Source organism: Pelobates fuscus, chromosome 4 (genome assembly GCF_036172605.1).
Source record: "Pelobates fuscus isolate aPelFus1 chromosome 4, aPelFus1.pri, whole genome shotgun sequence".
NCBI lineage: Eukaryota > Metazoa > Chordata > Amphibia > Anura > Pelobatidae > Pelobates > Pelobates fuscus.
Genome location: NC_086320.1, coordinates 18,586,757 through 18,604,312, shown reverse-complemented (window position 1 = coordinate 18,604,312; position 17,556 = coordinate 18,586,757). Strand labels below are relative to the sequence as shown.

Sequence of the window (17,556 nt, the reverse complement as noted above, 5' to 3'; positions counted from 1 at the left end):
TTGCTCCTGCATTGTTTAACTCGAACACTGATGTATTCAGCACTTAACAAATGCTAAATACAACAAAATAAAATAAATACAAATACAACACAAAACAAAACAATCAAAAAACAGCAATAGATACATTATTTCAACCTGCAGATCCAGCCAGACTCCATCGATGACATTTTAGGGCATAGCATATTTTACAGAACCAACATATGAAGGCTTGATTATAAGATGGATATAACACAGTGTGTCTAGTGCCTCTAGTGTCTAGTGCCTGATTGTTATTGGGGTTTTAAAGACACTACTTTTATTTTTATTAAAACCCTATACAATGTTCCATGCCAAACTCATGCATAATGATCCACAATGAATGCTGAAGGCCACGAGGGTTTAATGTTTCCAGTATTTTTCCTCTCTCCAGATATTTAAGGCAAGTGGAGATGTTTGAATCAGATATCTAGTGCTTTGCATGGCCATTTCTTAGATAAGGAATGGAAGCTGAGGAATTGAAGATAAGGATGGCCAAAGATTCATGCATATGATTTAACACCAAGACTTTGGGACAACCCTCCTCCCCTCCCCAAAACACAACATCCATTGAAGATTGCTCTGGCATATGTAAAGGGTAGATGTGACCAAAGAACGGAAGGTAACAGCAGCAAAAAGATGATCCAGGCACTCCAATAAGTTCAAGCACGTTTATTGGAACATGTGGGGCACCATAATCTTGACAAAGACCATATTTGGGGTTGAAATGTTGCGGTGTCTGACATATTCCAATAAACGTGCTTAAAGTTATTAGAGTGTCTGGATCCTCTTTTTGCTACTGGTATCTACTCCTTTAGGCTAGTGCTAGCCCATAGTCCAGTTAAGTAAGCTATGGGCCCAGCTGCCTTGAGATCATTAATAAGATCCTCCAATGTACTTCTGGGCGGATTCCTCACCGTTCTCATGATTCTTGAAACTCCACAAGGTGAGATATTGCATGGAGCACCAGACAGAGGGAGACTGACAGTTATTTTGTGTTTCTTCCATTTGCGAATAATCGCACAAACTGTTGTCACCTTCTCACCAAGCTGCCTGCCGATGGCCTTGTAGCCCATTCCAGCCTTGTGTAGGTCTACAATCTTGTCCCTGACATCCGTGGACAGCTCTTTGGTCTTGGCCATGGTGGAGAGTTTGGAATCTGATTGATTGATTGCTTCTGTGGACAGGTGTCTTTTATACAGGTAACGAGCTGAGATTAGAAGCACTCCCTCTAAGAGAGTGCTCCTACTCTCAGCGTGTTACCTGCATAATAGACACCTGGAGCCAGAAATCTTGCTGATTGATAGGGGATGAAATACTTATTTCACTCATTGACATGCAAATCAATTTATAACTTTTTTTTTAGCATACATTTTTCTTGATTTTTTTTTTTTGTTACTCTGTCTCTCACTGTTAAAATACAGCTACCATTAAAATTATAGACAGATCATTTCTTTGTCAATGGACAAACGTTCAAAATCAGGAGATCAAATACTTTTTAACTTTAGTGTATTAGCAGTAGAAAGAGAGAAGTGCTCATGCCATTGTACAGAACACTGGTGAGACCTCACTTGGAGTATTGTACGCAGTACTGGACACCGTATCTTCAGAAGGATATTGATACTTTAGAGAGAGTTCAGAGAAGGGCTACTAAACTGGTTCATGGATTACAGGATAAAACTTACCAGGAAAGGTTAAAGGATCTTAACATGTATAGCTTGGAGGAAAGACGAGACAGGGGGGGGGGGGGGGGTATGATAGAAACATTTAAATACATAAAGGGAATCAACACAGTAAAGGAGGAGACTATATTTAAAAAAAAGAAAAACTACCACAACAAGAGTACATAGTCTTAAATTAGAAGGGCAAAGGTTTAAAAATAATATTAGGAAGTATTACTTTACTGAGAGAGTAGTGGATGCATGGAATAGCCATCAGCTGAAGTGATAGAGGTTAACACAGTGAGGGAGTTTAAGCATGCGTGGGATAGGCATAAGGCTATTGCACTATTGGCTCTCCCTGCTTTTCCTTTTATCTGGATACCCAAGCTATCTAAAAAAGGTCACACTCCACCAATTCAAGGCTATTTTACATTTTATCAAGCATTTACAGCTGGTTTACCTCTTAAACTAGAGGCATCTTTTTATGTGAGAACTTTTACTTTAGGACTATATATTTTTTGATTCCTATTAGGGACTTGTACTTGTCTTTTACTGATTATCTTAATATTGTTGTTGTATATGTGGCGCAGCCCTTCTCTTTTGTGATATTTTCTTACATCTTTTTGAAGGGTTGAGAGGGATCCCCTTTTAGGGTTGCTGCCTTTTTACAATTATTTGGTTACTTAGCGCTGACCCATTTGTGTGTATTATTTCCTAGATATAATAGAATGCCAGCGAGTCATAAACGTTTTTAGAGATTTATGCAGACTAGATGGGCCGAATGGTTTTCATCTGCCGTCACATTCTGTCTATGCACATATTGCGTTGAGATGTTCCAACATTACAAAACTTTTGAATTTTCTGTCACCATATACACACCATTTCATGCACAGTGTAATGAACCGAAAACACAAATTCTGCTGCATTTTGCTCAAATGGATCTTCACACTCAGACTGACATCTGTGACCCACATCTATGGTGAAACTCACATCACTTATGGGCAGGGACGTGCTAGAGTGCCATAGAATCATCAACCCTTAGTGAAAATCTCTTTGATACCTAATTCACTTACCATTTTTACTTAGCCATGAATCAGTGTTGGATCAAGCTCCAATGATATGCTAGAACATACAAACCTCTTACCATTTTTACTCAGTGTTCAGTGTTGGATCAAGCTCCAATGAAATGCTAGAACATACAAACCTCTTACCATTTTTACTCAGTGTTCAGTGTTGGATCAAGCTCCAATGAAATGCTAGAACATACAAATCTCTTGCCATTTTCACATTTATTGGAGAAACACAGTGACCTACAGTTATCTTGAATAAATGTGTTTCTTTTTATCAATCTCTCTCAAGGGCGCAGAAATTGGAACAAAAAACCTTTATGTTCAGAATTTCTGAGCAAAGAGAGGTTGTTTTGTGTTTTGTGACCCTGAGCATCATAAGCTCGCCTAAATGAGATGTTAACCCAATACAATTCTCAAATAATTGTGTTTTCTTTAAATGCAAATACTCTCGCAAAATGTCCTCAAGAGATTAAAGCATAATCTGCATCCACCTCTCTCTCTATTGGCCTATCCATCACATTCTCGCTTTATCATCTCTCCAACAGAGGTCTCTCCATTCTTGTTACCATATATTGTAGCCAAGCACCATAACCACAGTAGGTTAATAATTTCTTGTGATGGCTATTGTGCTAGGAGGCTATTGACATAGTCCATGAAATTGTCAAATCATTGTTAAGTGACTTACATAAAAAAGAAATACATTTGTGTCTTACCTAACAAATTACTTTCCTTTTGAACAGTGAGAGTCCACCAGTTGTGACATACGGGATAAGGACCCATACTACTGTTGGAGGTTATGGTAACACCTAAAATCTCTAACCCCTTCCTCTACTATTCTCAGTACTACATACTGCTGAGCAGGAATGAAATTCATGAAGAAAGCATTGGCACCCAACGAAGGGCAGGACTCTTAGACTGTCACCATCTAGAGGGAAACTCATTTGTCAGATAAAACACTAAATTCTTTTTTCTTCTTAGAATAGTGATATGGACTGTTACACACAGAAGTACAGGACGCAAGGGCACCTCAAAACGTTGGGTGGGCAATGGTGGGGACTAAACATGAACTGCCCAGGGAACATTTCTGAAAAAAGCAGCATCAGTGAATGCAGAAACACCACAATTATAATATTTGGAAAATGCATGCAGAATGTTAATTTCCTTCCAGGAGAAATGCCAAAAAGATAGCAACCACCGTGAGGAATAAGCAGTAACCTTGTCCAGGGGAGGCTAGTTCAGCCAGAAAAGAAACCATCCAGATCATGGTCAACTGGAAATGGGGGAAGCCTTTTGATCCAAATCGGGTGCAGAAAAATGAACAAACAAGAAAAAATATTTCCTAAAAGGACCCAGTAGCCTCAATATATTAGTTGTAGGCGCAATCAACATGCACATTATGTACCAATCTCTCATTGTCATTAGCATGTTAAAAAGAAAAGGAGGGAACAACAATCTCCTCCTAAATATGGGAGCAAGTGACTACCGGGGAAAATAATCAGTTCAAAATGCACAAAGAAATGTTGACTAATCGAATAACGTGCTGGTGTTGAGGTAAGCCTCCAATCAAACTACCATTAATCCAATAATATATTTGCAAATTATACCACACTTACAAGTTACTACCAGTCAGATGTATATAATTATGTAAATTTTATTACACACCCCCCCAAAAAAAACAAAAATGAAAATTAAATCTCCCAAGGAGAGTCCCAAAAGTGCCTGATGATTATGTGGTCACTACATAATGCACACAACTTGTAACAACCACCTAAGTTTTATGAAGCTTGGTTAACTGGAGGAGTACAAAGATGGAGCAGCAAGGGTCAAGCTTTCACACCCTATGTGGATGTAAGGAAGACACAGTGACCACGTGGGCACAATTACACAGTATCTGGCACTTACCTTAAGTGTTCCCGTGCATCTTCAACAGAGGATTTATCAGCTGAAGCATAAACATGGTTATCCGCAATAGGATAGCGGCGAACCCACAAGGGGAACATTGCCAACCCTATGCACTTGTCAACCCATGAGCCATACCATAGCAGGTGTACTTTGATAGGGAACACACCCACAACTTCAGAGTTACAAAAAATATTACTGCTTATTTAAGTCACAGCTTCAACATATTCACCTTCCTTCACAAGAGGCAGAAACAGATTAAGGATTCTAGAGGAGGTGCTGGAGAATGGGGAGCATGTTTAAGCATTGCATTATATGTTTCAATAATTTGACTGGTAGGATTTCTAGCACTTGCAAAGCTGCAGATAGGCAGCTGAAACAACCCAAACCATTGTCTCTTCTTTCTGGTTGTGGATGAATAGAGTACAAAATGGTGAAAGTGAAGCAGAATCTTGCGGTTATCTTCAAATCCAAATCAGAATGGATCACAATGTAGTGTAGTATGTTACTATAATCGGTAAGGTAAGTAAAGAAACAAAACACAGTGTTTTGGAGCTGATGATTTTATACCTACCCTGGACCTTTAGAATATTGTACCAAGAGGACTCCTACTTCAAATTCCTTGGTTGGGAACATATCACCTAAGCCATAAGGATTAACTTGCTCTCCTCCTGTGAGTACCTCTTCTTTTATTATTTTTATCACCTTTTATCGGAGAGCACTATATTTTGTTTTATTTCTTTTAAATATTACAGTCAGTGATTTGCTGCTAGTACGCTTTCAAGCGGGGACTCCTATGCGCCCCAATTAGGATCGTATTTACATACACCCTTAGTTGAGTACCAGTTGAAGACAAAAAGAATATCCACAAGCGAGGATCGTACCAAACGCTAACTTTTAGAGCTGATCATAATCTCTAAAAAACTGTAAGTGTATTTTTTTTTATCTTACTTCACTGATTATAGTATAGTAACATACTACACTATGTTGTGTTTTCCTGTACAGTAGCTCCCCATTCACAACACAGTTTGAGGTAGTTCTTTCCTGATTCAACCATCAGACAAAAGTGGATAAAAAGGGACAGTCAACTAGCGATAAATCCTACACTTTGGTAAGCCCATTAAGTTATGATGCTTAAACCTAATTTTACAGACTACAAGAAAATTCAGGAAACATTGGCTTTAAAAAAAAAAAAAAAAAAAAAAAAAAAAAGAAGGTTGAATTTAATTTGATACAGTAATTATTCGAAGATTTGTTTTTGAGGAACAATTATCTTTCCTCTCTCCTCAGGTTCAATAATAGGACATGTTCAGACCTTATGAACTACACTATCTGAGAATGCTTTTATTGCTGACCAAATATTCTCACTATATGCCACCAAGTCTGGATTGCTTAAGAAATGGCACTAATTATAATAAAATAACAAATAAATAAATGTATTATTTCTCATCAGTTACACAGCAAAAAAAAAAAAAATGCTCCGTTATTACAAGTTAGTTTCAGGTCATTTATTTTGAACTGCTATATTCCTTTTTTTATTTGACCAAAAGCTTTCCATACACATTGTTTTTGGCAAACACAAGATTAACTGAATGTAGTAGTAGACCATTCGGCATCATCCAACTATCTAGCCCTCCTAAAATAGACAGGAGGCTTTGGCGGTTCAGTGCCACGTCATGCAGTATACTTGTAACACTGTGGCTAACTGATTTACAGAAATGCAATAAAAAGTGAATACACTATAAAGCAGCATTATCCAGCTAACAAAAACATAAAGAGGCGTTTTGTATGGGGATATTATAGCAGATTAATACCAGTATTGCTTTGTGGTTCCCAGTATTCGCCAAACTCAAAATTAAGTCAAATTTAATGCTAAAAAAGCCAAGCTGTGACAAGTGATGGAGAATTTCTATTAATTCTATTCTAGTCTCAGATTTAAAATTTGGATTTTAATTTTGCATTTCGTGAATAAACCTGTGAGTGTCAAGTTACGTTTTACTATAAAACCTTTCAGTTAGAGTTCACCCGACTTTCTTTCTCTCCAGTAGTTTTCCCTTCTCTCCCATTGCATTCGAGGCGGATTTCCAATATTCCATTCTTAGTTTCTCCCAATGTAGTCTATCTCCATGTTGCTTTACAACCCATTCTATGCTTTCATCCATGCACCCCTATTCTACTGCTATTTTTCCCATTTCTCTAGATACATTTTCTTATAAACATTCTTTAATCCCTCTATTAGCTGTTACCATTCCCTTATTTTATTACTCCCTTTATCCTCTCTTCTTCTTTAATTGAGTAACCTTGTGATGTGGGAGAGTAGGTGATACCTGTTGTCCAGTATTTGGCTCCATTGGTAAACACTGCTCCTTGCTGGTCTGTGTGTCTAGATGAGTCAGGGAGAACATAAGATATCATACCCGACTCATTATTGCTCAGTGCCTATCAATCGTATCACAGCAGCACGGACAGGACATCTATTGACCTCCCCAAACATTCCACAGAGCAGCAGAGCACCATTACAAGTTTTTAAGGGCTGCACCGTTCCTGTGGAACATGCTTCCCTCCTCCATTGGATGCTCACCCAGTCTCCACTCCTTCAAAAAAATCATTAAAAAACCACTTCTTCATAAAAGCATATCAATTAAACTGTTAATAGCTCCTGACTGTTTCTTCTCTTGCAACTGTCATTAGTCTAATACTATCCTTACCTTTTGTGTCATTTTACCCCACTCCCTCTAGCATGTAAACTCACTGAGCAGGGCCCTCAACCCCTCTGTTCCTGTGTCACTATACCCCACTCCCTCTTGCATGTAAGTTCACTGAGCAGGGCCTCAATCCCTCTGTTACTGTCACTATACCCCATTCCCTCTAGCATGTAACCTCACTGAGCAGGGCCCTCAATCCCTCTGTTACTGTGTCACTATACCGCACTCCCTCTAGCATGTAAACTCACTGAGCAGGGCCCTCAATCCCTCTGTTACTGTATCCCTATACCCCACCCCCCTAACATGTAAGCTCAATGAGCAGGGCCCTCAATCCCTCTGTTACTGTGTCACTATACCCCACTCCCTCTTGCATGTAAGTTCACTGAGCAGGGCCTCAATCCCTCTGTTACTGTCACTATACCCCATTCCCTCTAGCATGTAACCTCACTGAGCAGGGCCCTCAATCCCTCTGTTACTGTGTCACTATACCCCACTCCCTCTAACATGTAAACTCACTGAGCAGGCCCTCAATCCCTCTGTTACTGTGTCACTATACCCCACTCCCTCTTGCATGTAAGCTCACTGAGCAGGGCCTCAATCCCTCTGTTACTGTGTCACTATACCCCACTCCCTCTAGCATGTAAGCTCACTGAGCAGGGCCCTCAATCCCTCTGTTACTGTATCCCTATACCCCACTCCCCCTAACATGTAAACTCACTGAGCAGGGCCCTCAATCCCTCTGCTACTGTGTCACTATACCCCACTCCCTCTAGCATGTAAGCTCATTAAGCAGGGCCCTCACCCCCTCTGTTCCTGTGTGTCCAACTTGTCTGGTTACAACTACATATTTGTTTGTCCACCCACTGTAAATCGCTGCAGAATTTGTTGGCGCTATATAAATAATAATAATAATAATAATAAGTTGCAGGTTCCTGTGAACTAATCCGCAGGGCAAAAGTCCTAAATACATGACCATGTAATTGCTCATGAAGGCCCGCTTTAAAGGAAAATTGCACTGATACAATAACTCACAAAAACGCTTAAGGGAATCTACCAAGTGGGAACTCCCCTTTTTAGTAATATATGGAAACTGCCCAACCTTTCCCTGTCAGACTGTATATATTGTATCATGAAAGAGACTCAGTGACTAAACAAAGAAAAAAGAAGAAAAACCACAACAAGAGGACAATGTCTTAAATTAGAGGGGCAAAGGTTTCAAAATAATATCAGGAAGTATTACTTTACTGAGAGGGTAGTGGATGCATGGAATAGCCTTCCAGCTGAAGTGGTAGAGGTTAACACAGTAAAGGAGTTTAAGCATGCGTGGGATAGGCATAAGGCTATCCTAACTATAAGATAAGGCCAGGGACTAATGAAAGTATTTAGAAAATTGGGCAGACTAGATGGGCCGAATGGTTCTTATCTGCCGTCACATTCTGTGTTTCTAAACGTTGTGAGTAGAAATCTTAAGTTACATATTTACATATCTTGGTGGCTAAAATAGATTAGAGTACAGACTATTCCTAGTATTGCGTACAATTACATGTATAATGAAGGAAGATAACAAAATAGCTAGAGCACATATAGGTTGAAACCCCACTTCCAGTCTCTCTCATTGGTCTGAAAGTCTAATGTTTTACTTAACTAAAGTGTTTATTTTATTCTTGTGCACATCCACTGATTTGTATATTTTCATTCAGTCGCTCAGTGTGGATGGCGGCCTATTGTCCTTTCCTTAAATATTCCAGATATACAGCAGTTTTAAAAGTCTAAATTCACCAAACAAATCATCCTAACATGCAGAGGAAAACAATGTCTTAGTAATCTGTGTTGGAACTCTGAATAGGCGGATGGCCACATCAACAGCGCCATACCATAGTTGCCTCAACATATTAGGCAACCTACCATACCATAACCTACAGTCCTGCCTTCACCTCACAACCACTACTAAAGTTTAGTCCAAAAATGCATCCTACAATTAAAGTGATAAAAGTTAAAAGTAAAAAAAAATCTAAAGACAATACAAACTACCCGACGAGCACTTTGCTTAGTCAGGGGTGTTTTACTCTGAACCAGTGGCCCGGTTTACTTCTTTTTGAAGTTGCATTACGGAGAACTAGAGATACAATTAATATGTGTTCTACCTGGCCTTCTTTAGACATGGATACGAGTTTAACTTTAGAGCTGCCTTTAGATTTACATCTTTTATGATACATTATACACTCTTGACAGGGACAGGTTGGGCAGTTTCCATCTATTACCAGAAAGGTGAGTTTCTTCTTGGAAGGTCTCATGTAGCTTTTTTGAGAGTTATATTATTAGGGAAGAAGCCCAGGATAGTGCTGGTAGTAGCTCCACTGAACAGCCACTCCCACTTAGGTTGGGTTGAATTGTGGTGATCAACCCCACCTAGGCGGAATTTATGGGCGCTTTATAAATAATAATAATAATAATAATATAGTTTGTTTTTTCTTTGTAGTACACTGATAAAATACACTTATTTTGTAGAAATTAGAAAAAATATTTGTAAACATTCCAAAAGTCAACAATTTAAGGTATAGTCAACCTAAATGGGAAGAAATAAAATAAAAAATATTACAAATAAAATAAGGACTATGGAGTGAACAAAAAGCTACACAGCACTGAAGTTCAATAATGATTTTAGTCATTAAAAAAAATAAAATAAAAAAAACACTGTAAATGAAAATGTTAAAACAGTAAATAACAAATATAAAATTGAAAAAAAAAATTATTATCCAGTCCATACATACATAAAAAATGCAATTTATACATTTTGTTTAAAGTTGGAGTTTACATGAACAAATGTTTTTATGAAAACACCTTAATTACGATTTTTATAAAAAAATCTGCCCGGCAGGAAGTAGAAAGAAAGAAGTGAAGGGAGGACAAAACAATATTAATAATGAAGTGTTCTGCAAAACGTGCCTCTGAAAGTTGTCTTTAATGCCAGTTTATATAGCTTAACAAAAACTGGTACCATGTAAATAGTAAAAATGATGGTTATTCTGGTTTCTGATTTTTGTCTTCATTCACCAATCCATGAATAAAAACTTAAATAAAATAAATACATTTCTTTCATGAAACATAGCATTATGGTGAAATGAATTTAGCAAAATACCACATACAGGTGTGAGTTGGTCAATTTCCCAACTTAATGTTTGTCTTAAATTTAATCTTTAATCTTATTTTCATTTGGAAAATTCCTCAGCTAGTTAACAGAAACCAACAGACTATTAAACACCAGAAAATCTGTGGTTTAAAAAAACAAAAACAAATAAACAATATAAAATAATAAATTAATTGATTTAGGCAACATGTTTATAAAGGCAGTCATTGATGGATTTAAGAATATTTCAACTTTAGAGTAGTAGAAAAATATCATGTTTTTGTTTGTTTTTATTTTGTTTGTTTTAAGGAAGGGAAAACATTTCTTAACCCTGGGAGGCGAGGGGTTAGGAACATAGAAAAAAAAAAAAAAGTCAGACTAACAAGTAGTCCGCAAGCTGGGTGTTTTCATCGTCCGCATTGTGTACTCAAACATCACCTTGGCCAAAGGACGAGTTACCTCTAACTGATGTAGAGGTGAAGAGGCTTCTGATTAAATGCGTGGACCATGCTACTGCTCCATTATGTCCAAATAATGTGGTAATGAATACGGCTACTTATTATTAGGTTGACTATCCCTTAAAATGAAACATATTTATATTTTTTATTAAACTAGGGTGCTGTTTAGTGTGGAAGTGTCATTTCCTGTCTGTGGTACAGTAGTACTTTACTGTAATTCCTTTAAATGACAAATGTCACCTGGAAACTATTTTAAATATAATAATCCGTTCATCGAGTTTTGAAAGGAAATATTTTAAAATGGAGTATATGTAAAAAATGAGAAATACTCATCACTACCTGTATTATGCAACAGGATCCTTCTGCTATATTCATCCACCTTGGGTCAGACAGTGTTTGAAAACTCACAAATAGTCTCTATGGTCTTCCCGGCTTCTGTGCAGGGAGTGAAGCAGGAAAGACCATAGAGAATGTCCGTTTTCAAACACTGTCTGACCCAAGGTGCGTGTGTATAGTAGAAGAATGTCATATTCTAAAGGTAGGTATGATTTTAAAAAAAAAAATACATTTCATAAAAATAAATCAGAAACAAATATACATACACATTTCTTTCAGAACTCCATGAAGATATTATTCTATTAAAGAATAGTTTTCAGTTAGCGCATACTTAACAGAGGACATTGGTGGTGGCTGTTGGTAGTGAACGATAGATTAAAGACTGTAGTTGTCGTTCATTAAAAGCAGTACACACACTTACCTACTCACTCACCTACCAAAATTGCTGGTCAGCATTACATTGATTCAACCATCTACTTTCTGTAGAGTCCATCTATATGTCATTCTATTTTTTATTTTTTTTTATCAATAATCCCTTTGTATGCTTTGTGGGGCCCTGTAGACTTTGAATGCTATGGCAGGCCAATGGAGAACTTATAGCTTATTAGTGTATTTAATTAATCATTTTGAAATACTCTTTACAATACTGCCTCACAATCTTCTTTTAGTCCTAAAGATAGAATTATCCAATGTAAACACTAAAAGAATTCAGAATAATTTACTTTCTATTTACCTTGTAGAAGTGTATGCAAACTTTATAATGAGACATTACCAAACACAATGGTTGCAGAGGTGAAATAAAAACATCCAAATATTGGAAAGCAAAATAAAAGTATCATAAATGTAGCACTTGTTTCACTTACATTAGTTTAAAAAAAGGACTTAACGATTAGTTCTTGGGGATAATCCATGTTTTATACAGGCGTTCTATCTACGGTAATTTTAATTGAAATGTGCAACATGATTACATTTCAGCTTACTAGAGCATGAATTGTGACTCATCATGTGCCCAACTAGGATCCCCACAATTCTCCATGGAAACCATGGAAACCATAGAGTGACAAACTAAGACCTTCTTGTATTAGAGGCAATCTCACCACTAGGATATTTAGATTCGGTATTCAGGGAAGTCAAGCTTTGATGAATCACACTCTCCTGGAGTCATGAATGCAATACTGATTGTTTTAAAGAGGCGCTGTCATTTCTGAGTATTTTATACAAATAAACAAAAGACAAAAAATAAAAACTAATAATAGGAAGAAAAAAAAAACCTACATAATGTTCCAGCATTCATCTGAAATTCCAAAGCACTCAAATGATAGATATCACCTATCTAGTGAGAGAGATGACAGCATTGGGACTATGCTAATGTATGAACCCTGGTTCTTTACCATCTTGTGGATGTATTTTCCATATTTTTTACTCATGCGGAAGCATGCAAGAGATTATGCAACTCCTGGTACCTTCATTTCCAGGAGTTGAAGGAGAATAGTGGCAATGAGGAGGGAGAGCTTTTGGGAAATACACTTTCCTTATCCCTCTCCTCCCTAAATACAGAAATGTCACCATTCCAAAAATGCAGCTATCCCACGTGACAACGCTACTTAAAACTATAGTATTATTTAATTGTAGGACATTACAGGATTGCTTCTTTTCACCCGCCCCTAGCTTGTGATTTGTCTTTAAGGATAACTGGAGTCAAGGGCTTTTTGACGATGTGTCGTAATTAGAAATTAGTATAACTTCTGTATATTTAAAATTGATAAAATATATTCTGTTTTCTTGAGCTGGGCCTTACGGAGATTATAGCCCCCCACTCCCATCATCACCCCTTGCATGTTTCTCTAAGATATTGCTTAGCCATGTTTCTGTGTGATAATACGCTATGCTCCCTTGTTTTAGAGTGACATATTCAATGCTGCTTTACAGTGCCTCAAATTCCTACCTGCAAAGTCAATTCCTTGAGTTAATATTAGTGATTCTGTATTACATTCAGTCAGAAACAAACAAAAAAGAAAACCCTATCTATTCCAGTATGATAAATATGAATATGACATTTTTTACTTTTTATCTTTTTTTAAATTTATGTAAGAAAAATATTATTTTGGAATAAAAAGAACACATACAAAATATTTCCTCACAAACCGATAAATTCAATTAGAAAATATGCACAACGTATCTCACAATCTACAAAAATGGCTCTATGTATGCATCGTATTGAGGGAAGATTTTTTTTCCAATATCGATCTAACAGGTATAAACTACCTAAGGGGGCGGGGGGAGAAAAACAAAACATATCGAATGGTCAATATAAAAATTGTTCTAGATTCATTGTCAAAGTCATTTACGTTGATTTCCGTAAAATGAAATGTTTTAAATCTCCTCCTCAACTTTAAGGATCATACCAGAAAAGACCTCGACGCCCGAGGGTGCCCCTGGCTCACCGCCTGCTATCCTGTGAGATGCACGGGCAGGAGGCCCTGGGTTCCGATCTTGTACAAAATGTACAGTGTCTTTACGTGAATGGTTACTGTCCACTAGTTTTTCCAAGGTCCTATTTAGCATCTCTACATTGTCAGCAAGACGCCTGCTCTGTTCCACAAGGTTCTCCAGGACGAGGTTCTGCTGAACCATAAGTGACGTTTGTTGCTGATACCAGGAAGATAAAAGAGTATTTTGCTGTAGCTGACTTTCCATTAATTGTTTTTCAAACTCTGAAACCTCGTGTTTCCTGCGTTGGTGCGGAGTTGTCTGTGAAAGTCGCCTCACATAAGTAGATTTCGGCTGAGTTTGTGGAGAGGAAGGAGGTGAAGGAGAAGATGCAGATGTCTGAATTATAACAGGATGATCTGACATATCGTGTTCAGCTGCTACAGGCATCTCTATAGTTTTTAGTGGCACCCATGTGCAACCGGGGCCATTTTCCTCCTCATCTGTGGGAATTAAAAATAAAATAAAAAATACAAAAAAAAAAAAAAATTATAAAAAAATAAAAATAAATTAAACAGCTATTTGTTTTACAAAGAAACACCACTCTGATTCAGTTACATAATACAATATACAATAAAACATATTTACAACTAAGCACTCAAAGACAGCAAGGAAATACAACACAAAGCACCAAGGCATTTATACCGACTTGCTGAGAATGTCAAACTTTTTGAATATTTGCGGACCATGTAAATACCGTGAAACACCTAGTAGACTAGCTGACTAAAATACAAAAGTCCTTTTACAGAAATGAAAAAAAAAGAAAAAAAAAAAACATACAGTAACAAATATCACTAAGCACTATTCAGGAAAAAAAATCTATAAAAAATAAATAAAAATGCTAATGAACCTGCTGTTCTAGATGTTTTTTTTACCTGACTGAAGCTCCAGAGCTATGTGTGGGGTATCAACTTCCACATCAATTTCATCGTGATCATCATCATCGTCTTCTCCGCCAAACCCAGGGTAAACATCACTGCTTGCATCATTTTGCAAGATCGAATTGCACTTTCTGCTTACGGTACCAGAAGTCACAACTGTTCGCTTAATAATAGCTAGCTTCTCTTTAGTACGTCTTTTCATATCGTCCCATCGTCTTCTCAAATCCCTGGTTGTTCTTGGTGACCTTGCTACAGCATTAATCTTCTTGGCAATTTCTAACCAAATCCTCTCTCTTGCTGGTTGACTCAGGTTGACCCTTTCACTTCCGTAAAGCTTAGAGTGATGTTTGGTCACTTCAGCCACCAGAATTTCAAGTTCAAGGGGAGAAAACTTCTCTTTTCTCTTCCTGGGTGCACAGGCCATTCTAAGGTTGCGCCTCTTGTAAAATGAAACAAGAAGGTGCAGTTTGACACTAAATTCCAACAGCCAATACACATTATGTTGACAATACTATATGTAAACAAACAAAATTAAGCATCCATACATTTAAATTGAATCAGGTAGACACCCATATATTAACTAAACTAGCTCAATAAAATATTTGAAATGGTCTTGTTTATGTTAATGAATGAAAATGAGCTGTGTCAGGCCCAGTAACTGTACGAACCTTTATCTTTTTAAAGTCTTAGTAAAGTAGGCCTGGCTTTTATTTGGTGCTAGATCTCCAAATAAAGTCCTTTATTGGACCATGAAATGAACAATTCATATATGCCTGCACAACCATGGGTCCACAAGACACACAGATGAAGACAACATTATCACATACATTACACTTGCATTAACGCAAAATATTGTCCGAAGTTCCTCAATGTCATTATTATAAAACAATGCGATAAAACGATCCTGCCGTGAATGTCCCAATAATGTAAGATACATGTTACATGTACAGTGCGACTCATCAATTTCTGTATCTATACTGTAAGAATTGCTAGTAACTATTCTAAGTAATAGTTCCATCTCTGGCATATATCTTTTTGTCTACCAACATTCTCCCGAAAGCATGTCATTAAAAAATTATGTTAGTCCAATAAAAAAGGTATTACATAATACAAATGTATTATATTAGCAATAAAAGACGTTATTATCAGTGGACCTTACTTCAAAGGATTACTTGAAGCACCATGACCACTGCAAATTACTGCAGTGCAGTGTTTTGATATGAAGCAATGCACATACAGCATTTAAAGTCTCTGCTGCTGGAGGTGAAGCTCCACCTCCAGCAGCATCATTGGGGCGACATTAGGAGCCCAGGCCTGCTAATGTTAATATTAAGAATATTTGGCATCTGTTGTCAGCACGCACAGCAACAGATGGCACCCCCCCACTCTATGACGCCTATGTCCTCCCCTCAGCCAACTTTCTTCATACACCCTTGCCCTGAAAGCATGGGCAGCAATAGAAGAAGATCATTGGGCTGAGGGAGAACTGGAAAGGGAGGGGAGTTTATCGCTATTTTAATATTTTTTTTTGGATGGGCGGGCAGGATAGGAAGGGCTATTCTCACCAAACACAGTGTTTTAAAGGATTAAATATTTTTTAAATGGTTTATCCCCAAACTCAGGAACTCACTCTACCTCTGTACTTCCTTTCTAGGTCCAAAGCTTCAATCAGAAAGCCTCAGACTTTAGCAACCAATTCAGAAAAGTGAGTGAAAAAGATATGGACCTTTTTTTTTTTTTTATAGCCTACCAGTCTGGTCTGAGGATTTCTGATTGAAGCCATGGACCAAGAAAGGAAGTTGAGGGGTAAAGATATCAGGCGCTGTCTTTCAGAGTTTGGGATTGAACCGTTTGGTATTTGTTTAACCACTTAAGGTATGTTGGTGCCTGGGACCTCCTCGCACCATAACTTAGTTACAATTAAGTGGTTATGTTGCCCACAGTAGCCTTTCAAAGGGACACTCAGGTCACCAATAGAAACGTAATGCATTCTATAGGTTTTGACCTCATTAATATGCTATTATTGCTTGCACATTCTTTATAGTTTTTGCAAAAAAAGTATAAGAAATAATGTTTTGCAGAATGTTGAACCAGAAGAATTGCTTCTTCTACAGGCCCTGTCATGCCAGAAAAACATCTCAGTGTATGCTCACAGCTCAGCCCCTAAAATAAATAACTGGCTGGAGACATCAAGACGCATTTTGCAAAACATAGATTTTATTTTTTTGTGCACAATCTATAAAGATGTGAGCATGCATTAAAATGCAGCATATTAATGAGGCCAAATGCAAATAAAATTGTATTGGTGCCAAGAGTGCCCCTTTAAATGATGCACTAAAATATCATCACCAGCACAGGGAGTGCTCTAGGTTTGATAAAAGGCCCACTTAGAAATGGTCCGTACCTGTGTTCCGTAGTGAATGTGCGAAAGGCAAATGTGGACAATTACAATAAGTCCAATCAGCGCTTTACATGGTTAGCTGTAGCCGGTCTGCCAGATATTTTGAAATAAAATGCTCTGCTATGTGTGCATCTCATTTTGCTACCCTCCACTCAAACCTCACCTGCCACATATGATGAATGCATTAATTTGTCAAGGAATACTAACCATTAAACTCGGGCAAAAATTAGTTAAAAGAGATTCATCTGAATAAAATTATTGTTAATCAATATGAGAACTAATCTATTACGAATCACATCTCAAGACTCCACAAGTAAAACAAATGAATCGATTTGTTTGATGATTACCAGGAATTTTATTCAGATGAATCGCTTAAAAATAATTTTTGCACATATCTACTGACCACTGCCTACACCTGAAGATCAAATTTAGACACATGGGGGAGAATTCTTTTTTTTCGTGTGTCTGGGGGTGGTGGTTCAAAATTAACTACTATTTCTTTATGTGTTTTGA

The 17,556-nt window shown here is 37.4% G+C and overlaps 1 protein-coding gene across 5 annotated transcripts in view; it reads right to left on the bottom strand.

Annotated features, from left to right (window-relative positions):
• TSNARE1 (t-SNARE domain containing 1) overlaps positions 1-17,556 on the bottom strand; it is a 420,326-nt gene that overhangs the window by 149,788 nt on the left and 252,982 nt on the right. For 4 of the 5 annotated variants that reach the window (XM_063451002.1, XM_063451003.1, XM_063451004.1 and 1 more), the window contains 2 exons: positions 14,637-15,081; positions 13,002-14,204 (listed from right to left, as the gene is read on the bottom strand). The exons of the other annotated variant lie outside the window; for it this stretch is intronic. In XM_063451002.1, coding sequence (XP_063307072.1) covers positions 13,645-14,204; positions 14,637-15,081 — 1,005 coding nt within the window. In that variant the 3' untranslated portion in view covers positions 13,002-13,644. Of the gene's footprint in view, positions 1-13,001; positions 14,205-14,636; positions 15,082-17,556 lie in introns of those variants that run through there. 5 annotated transcript variants of the gene reach the window in all.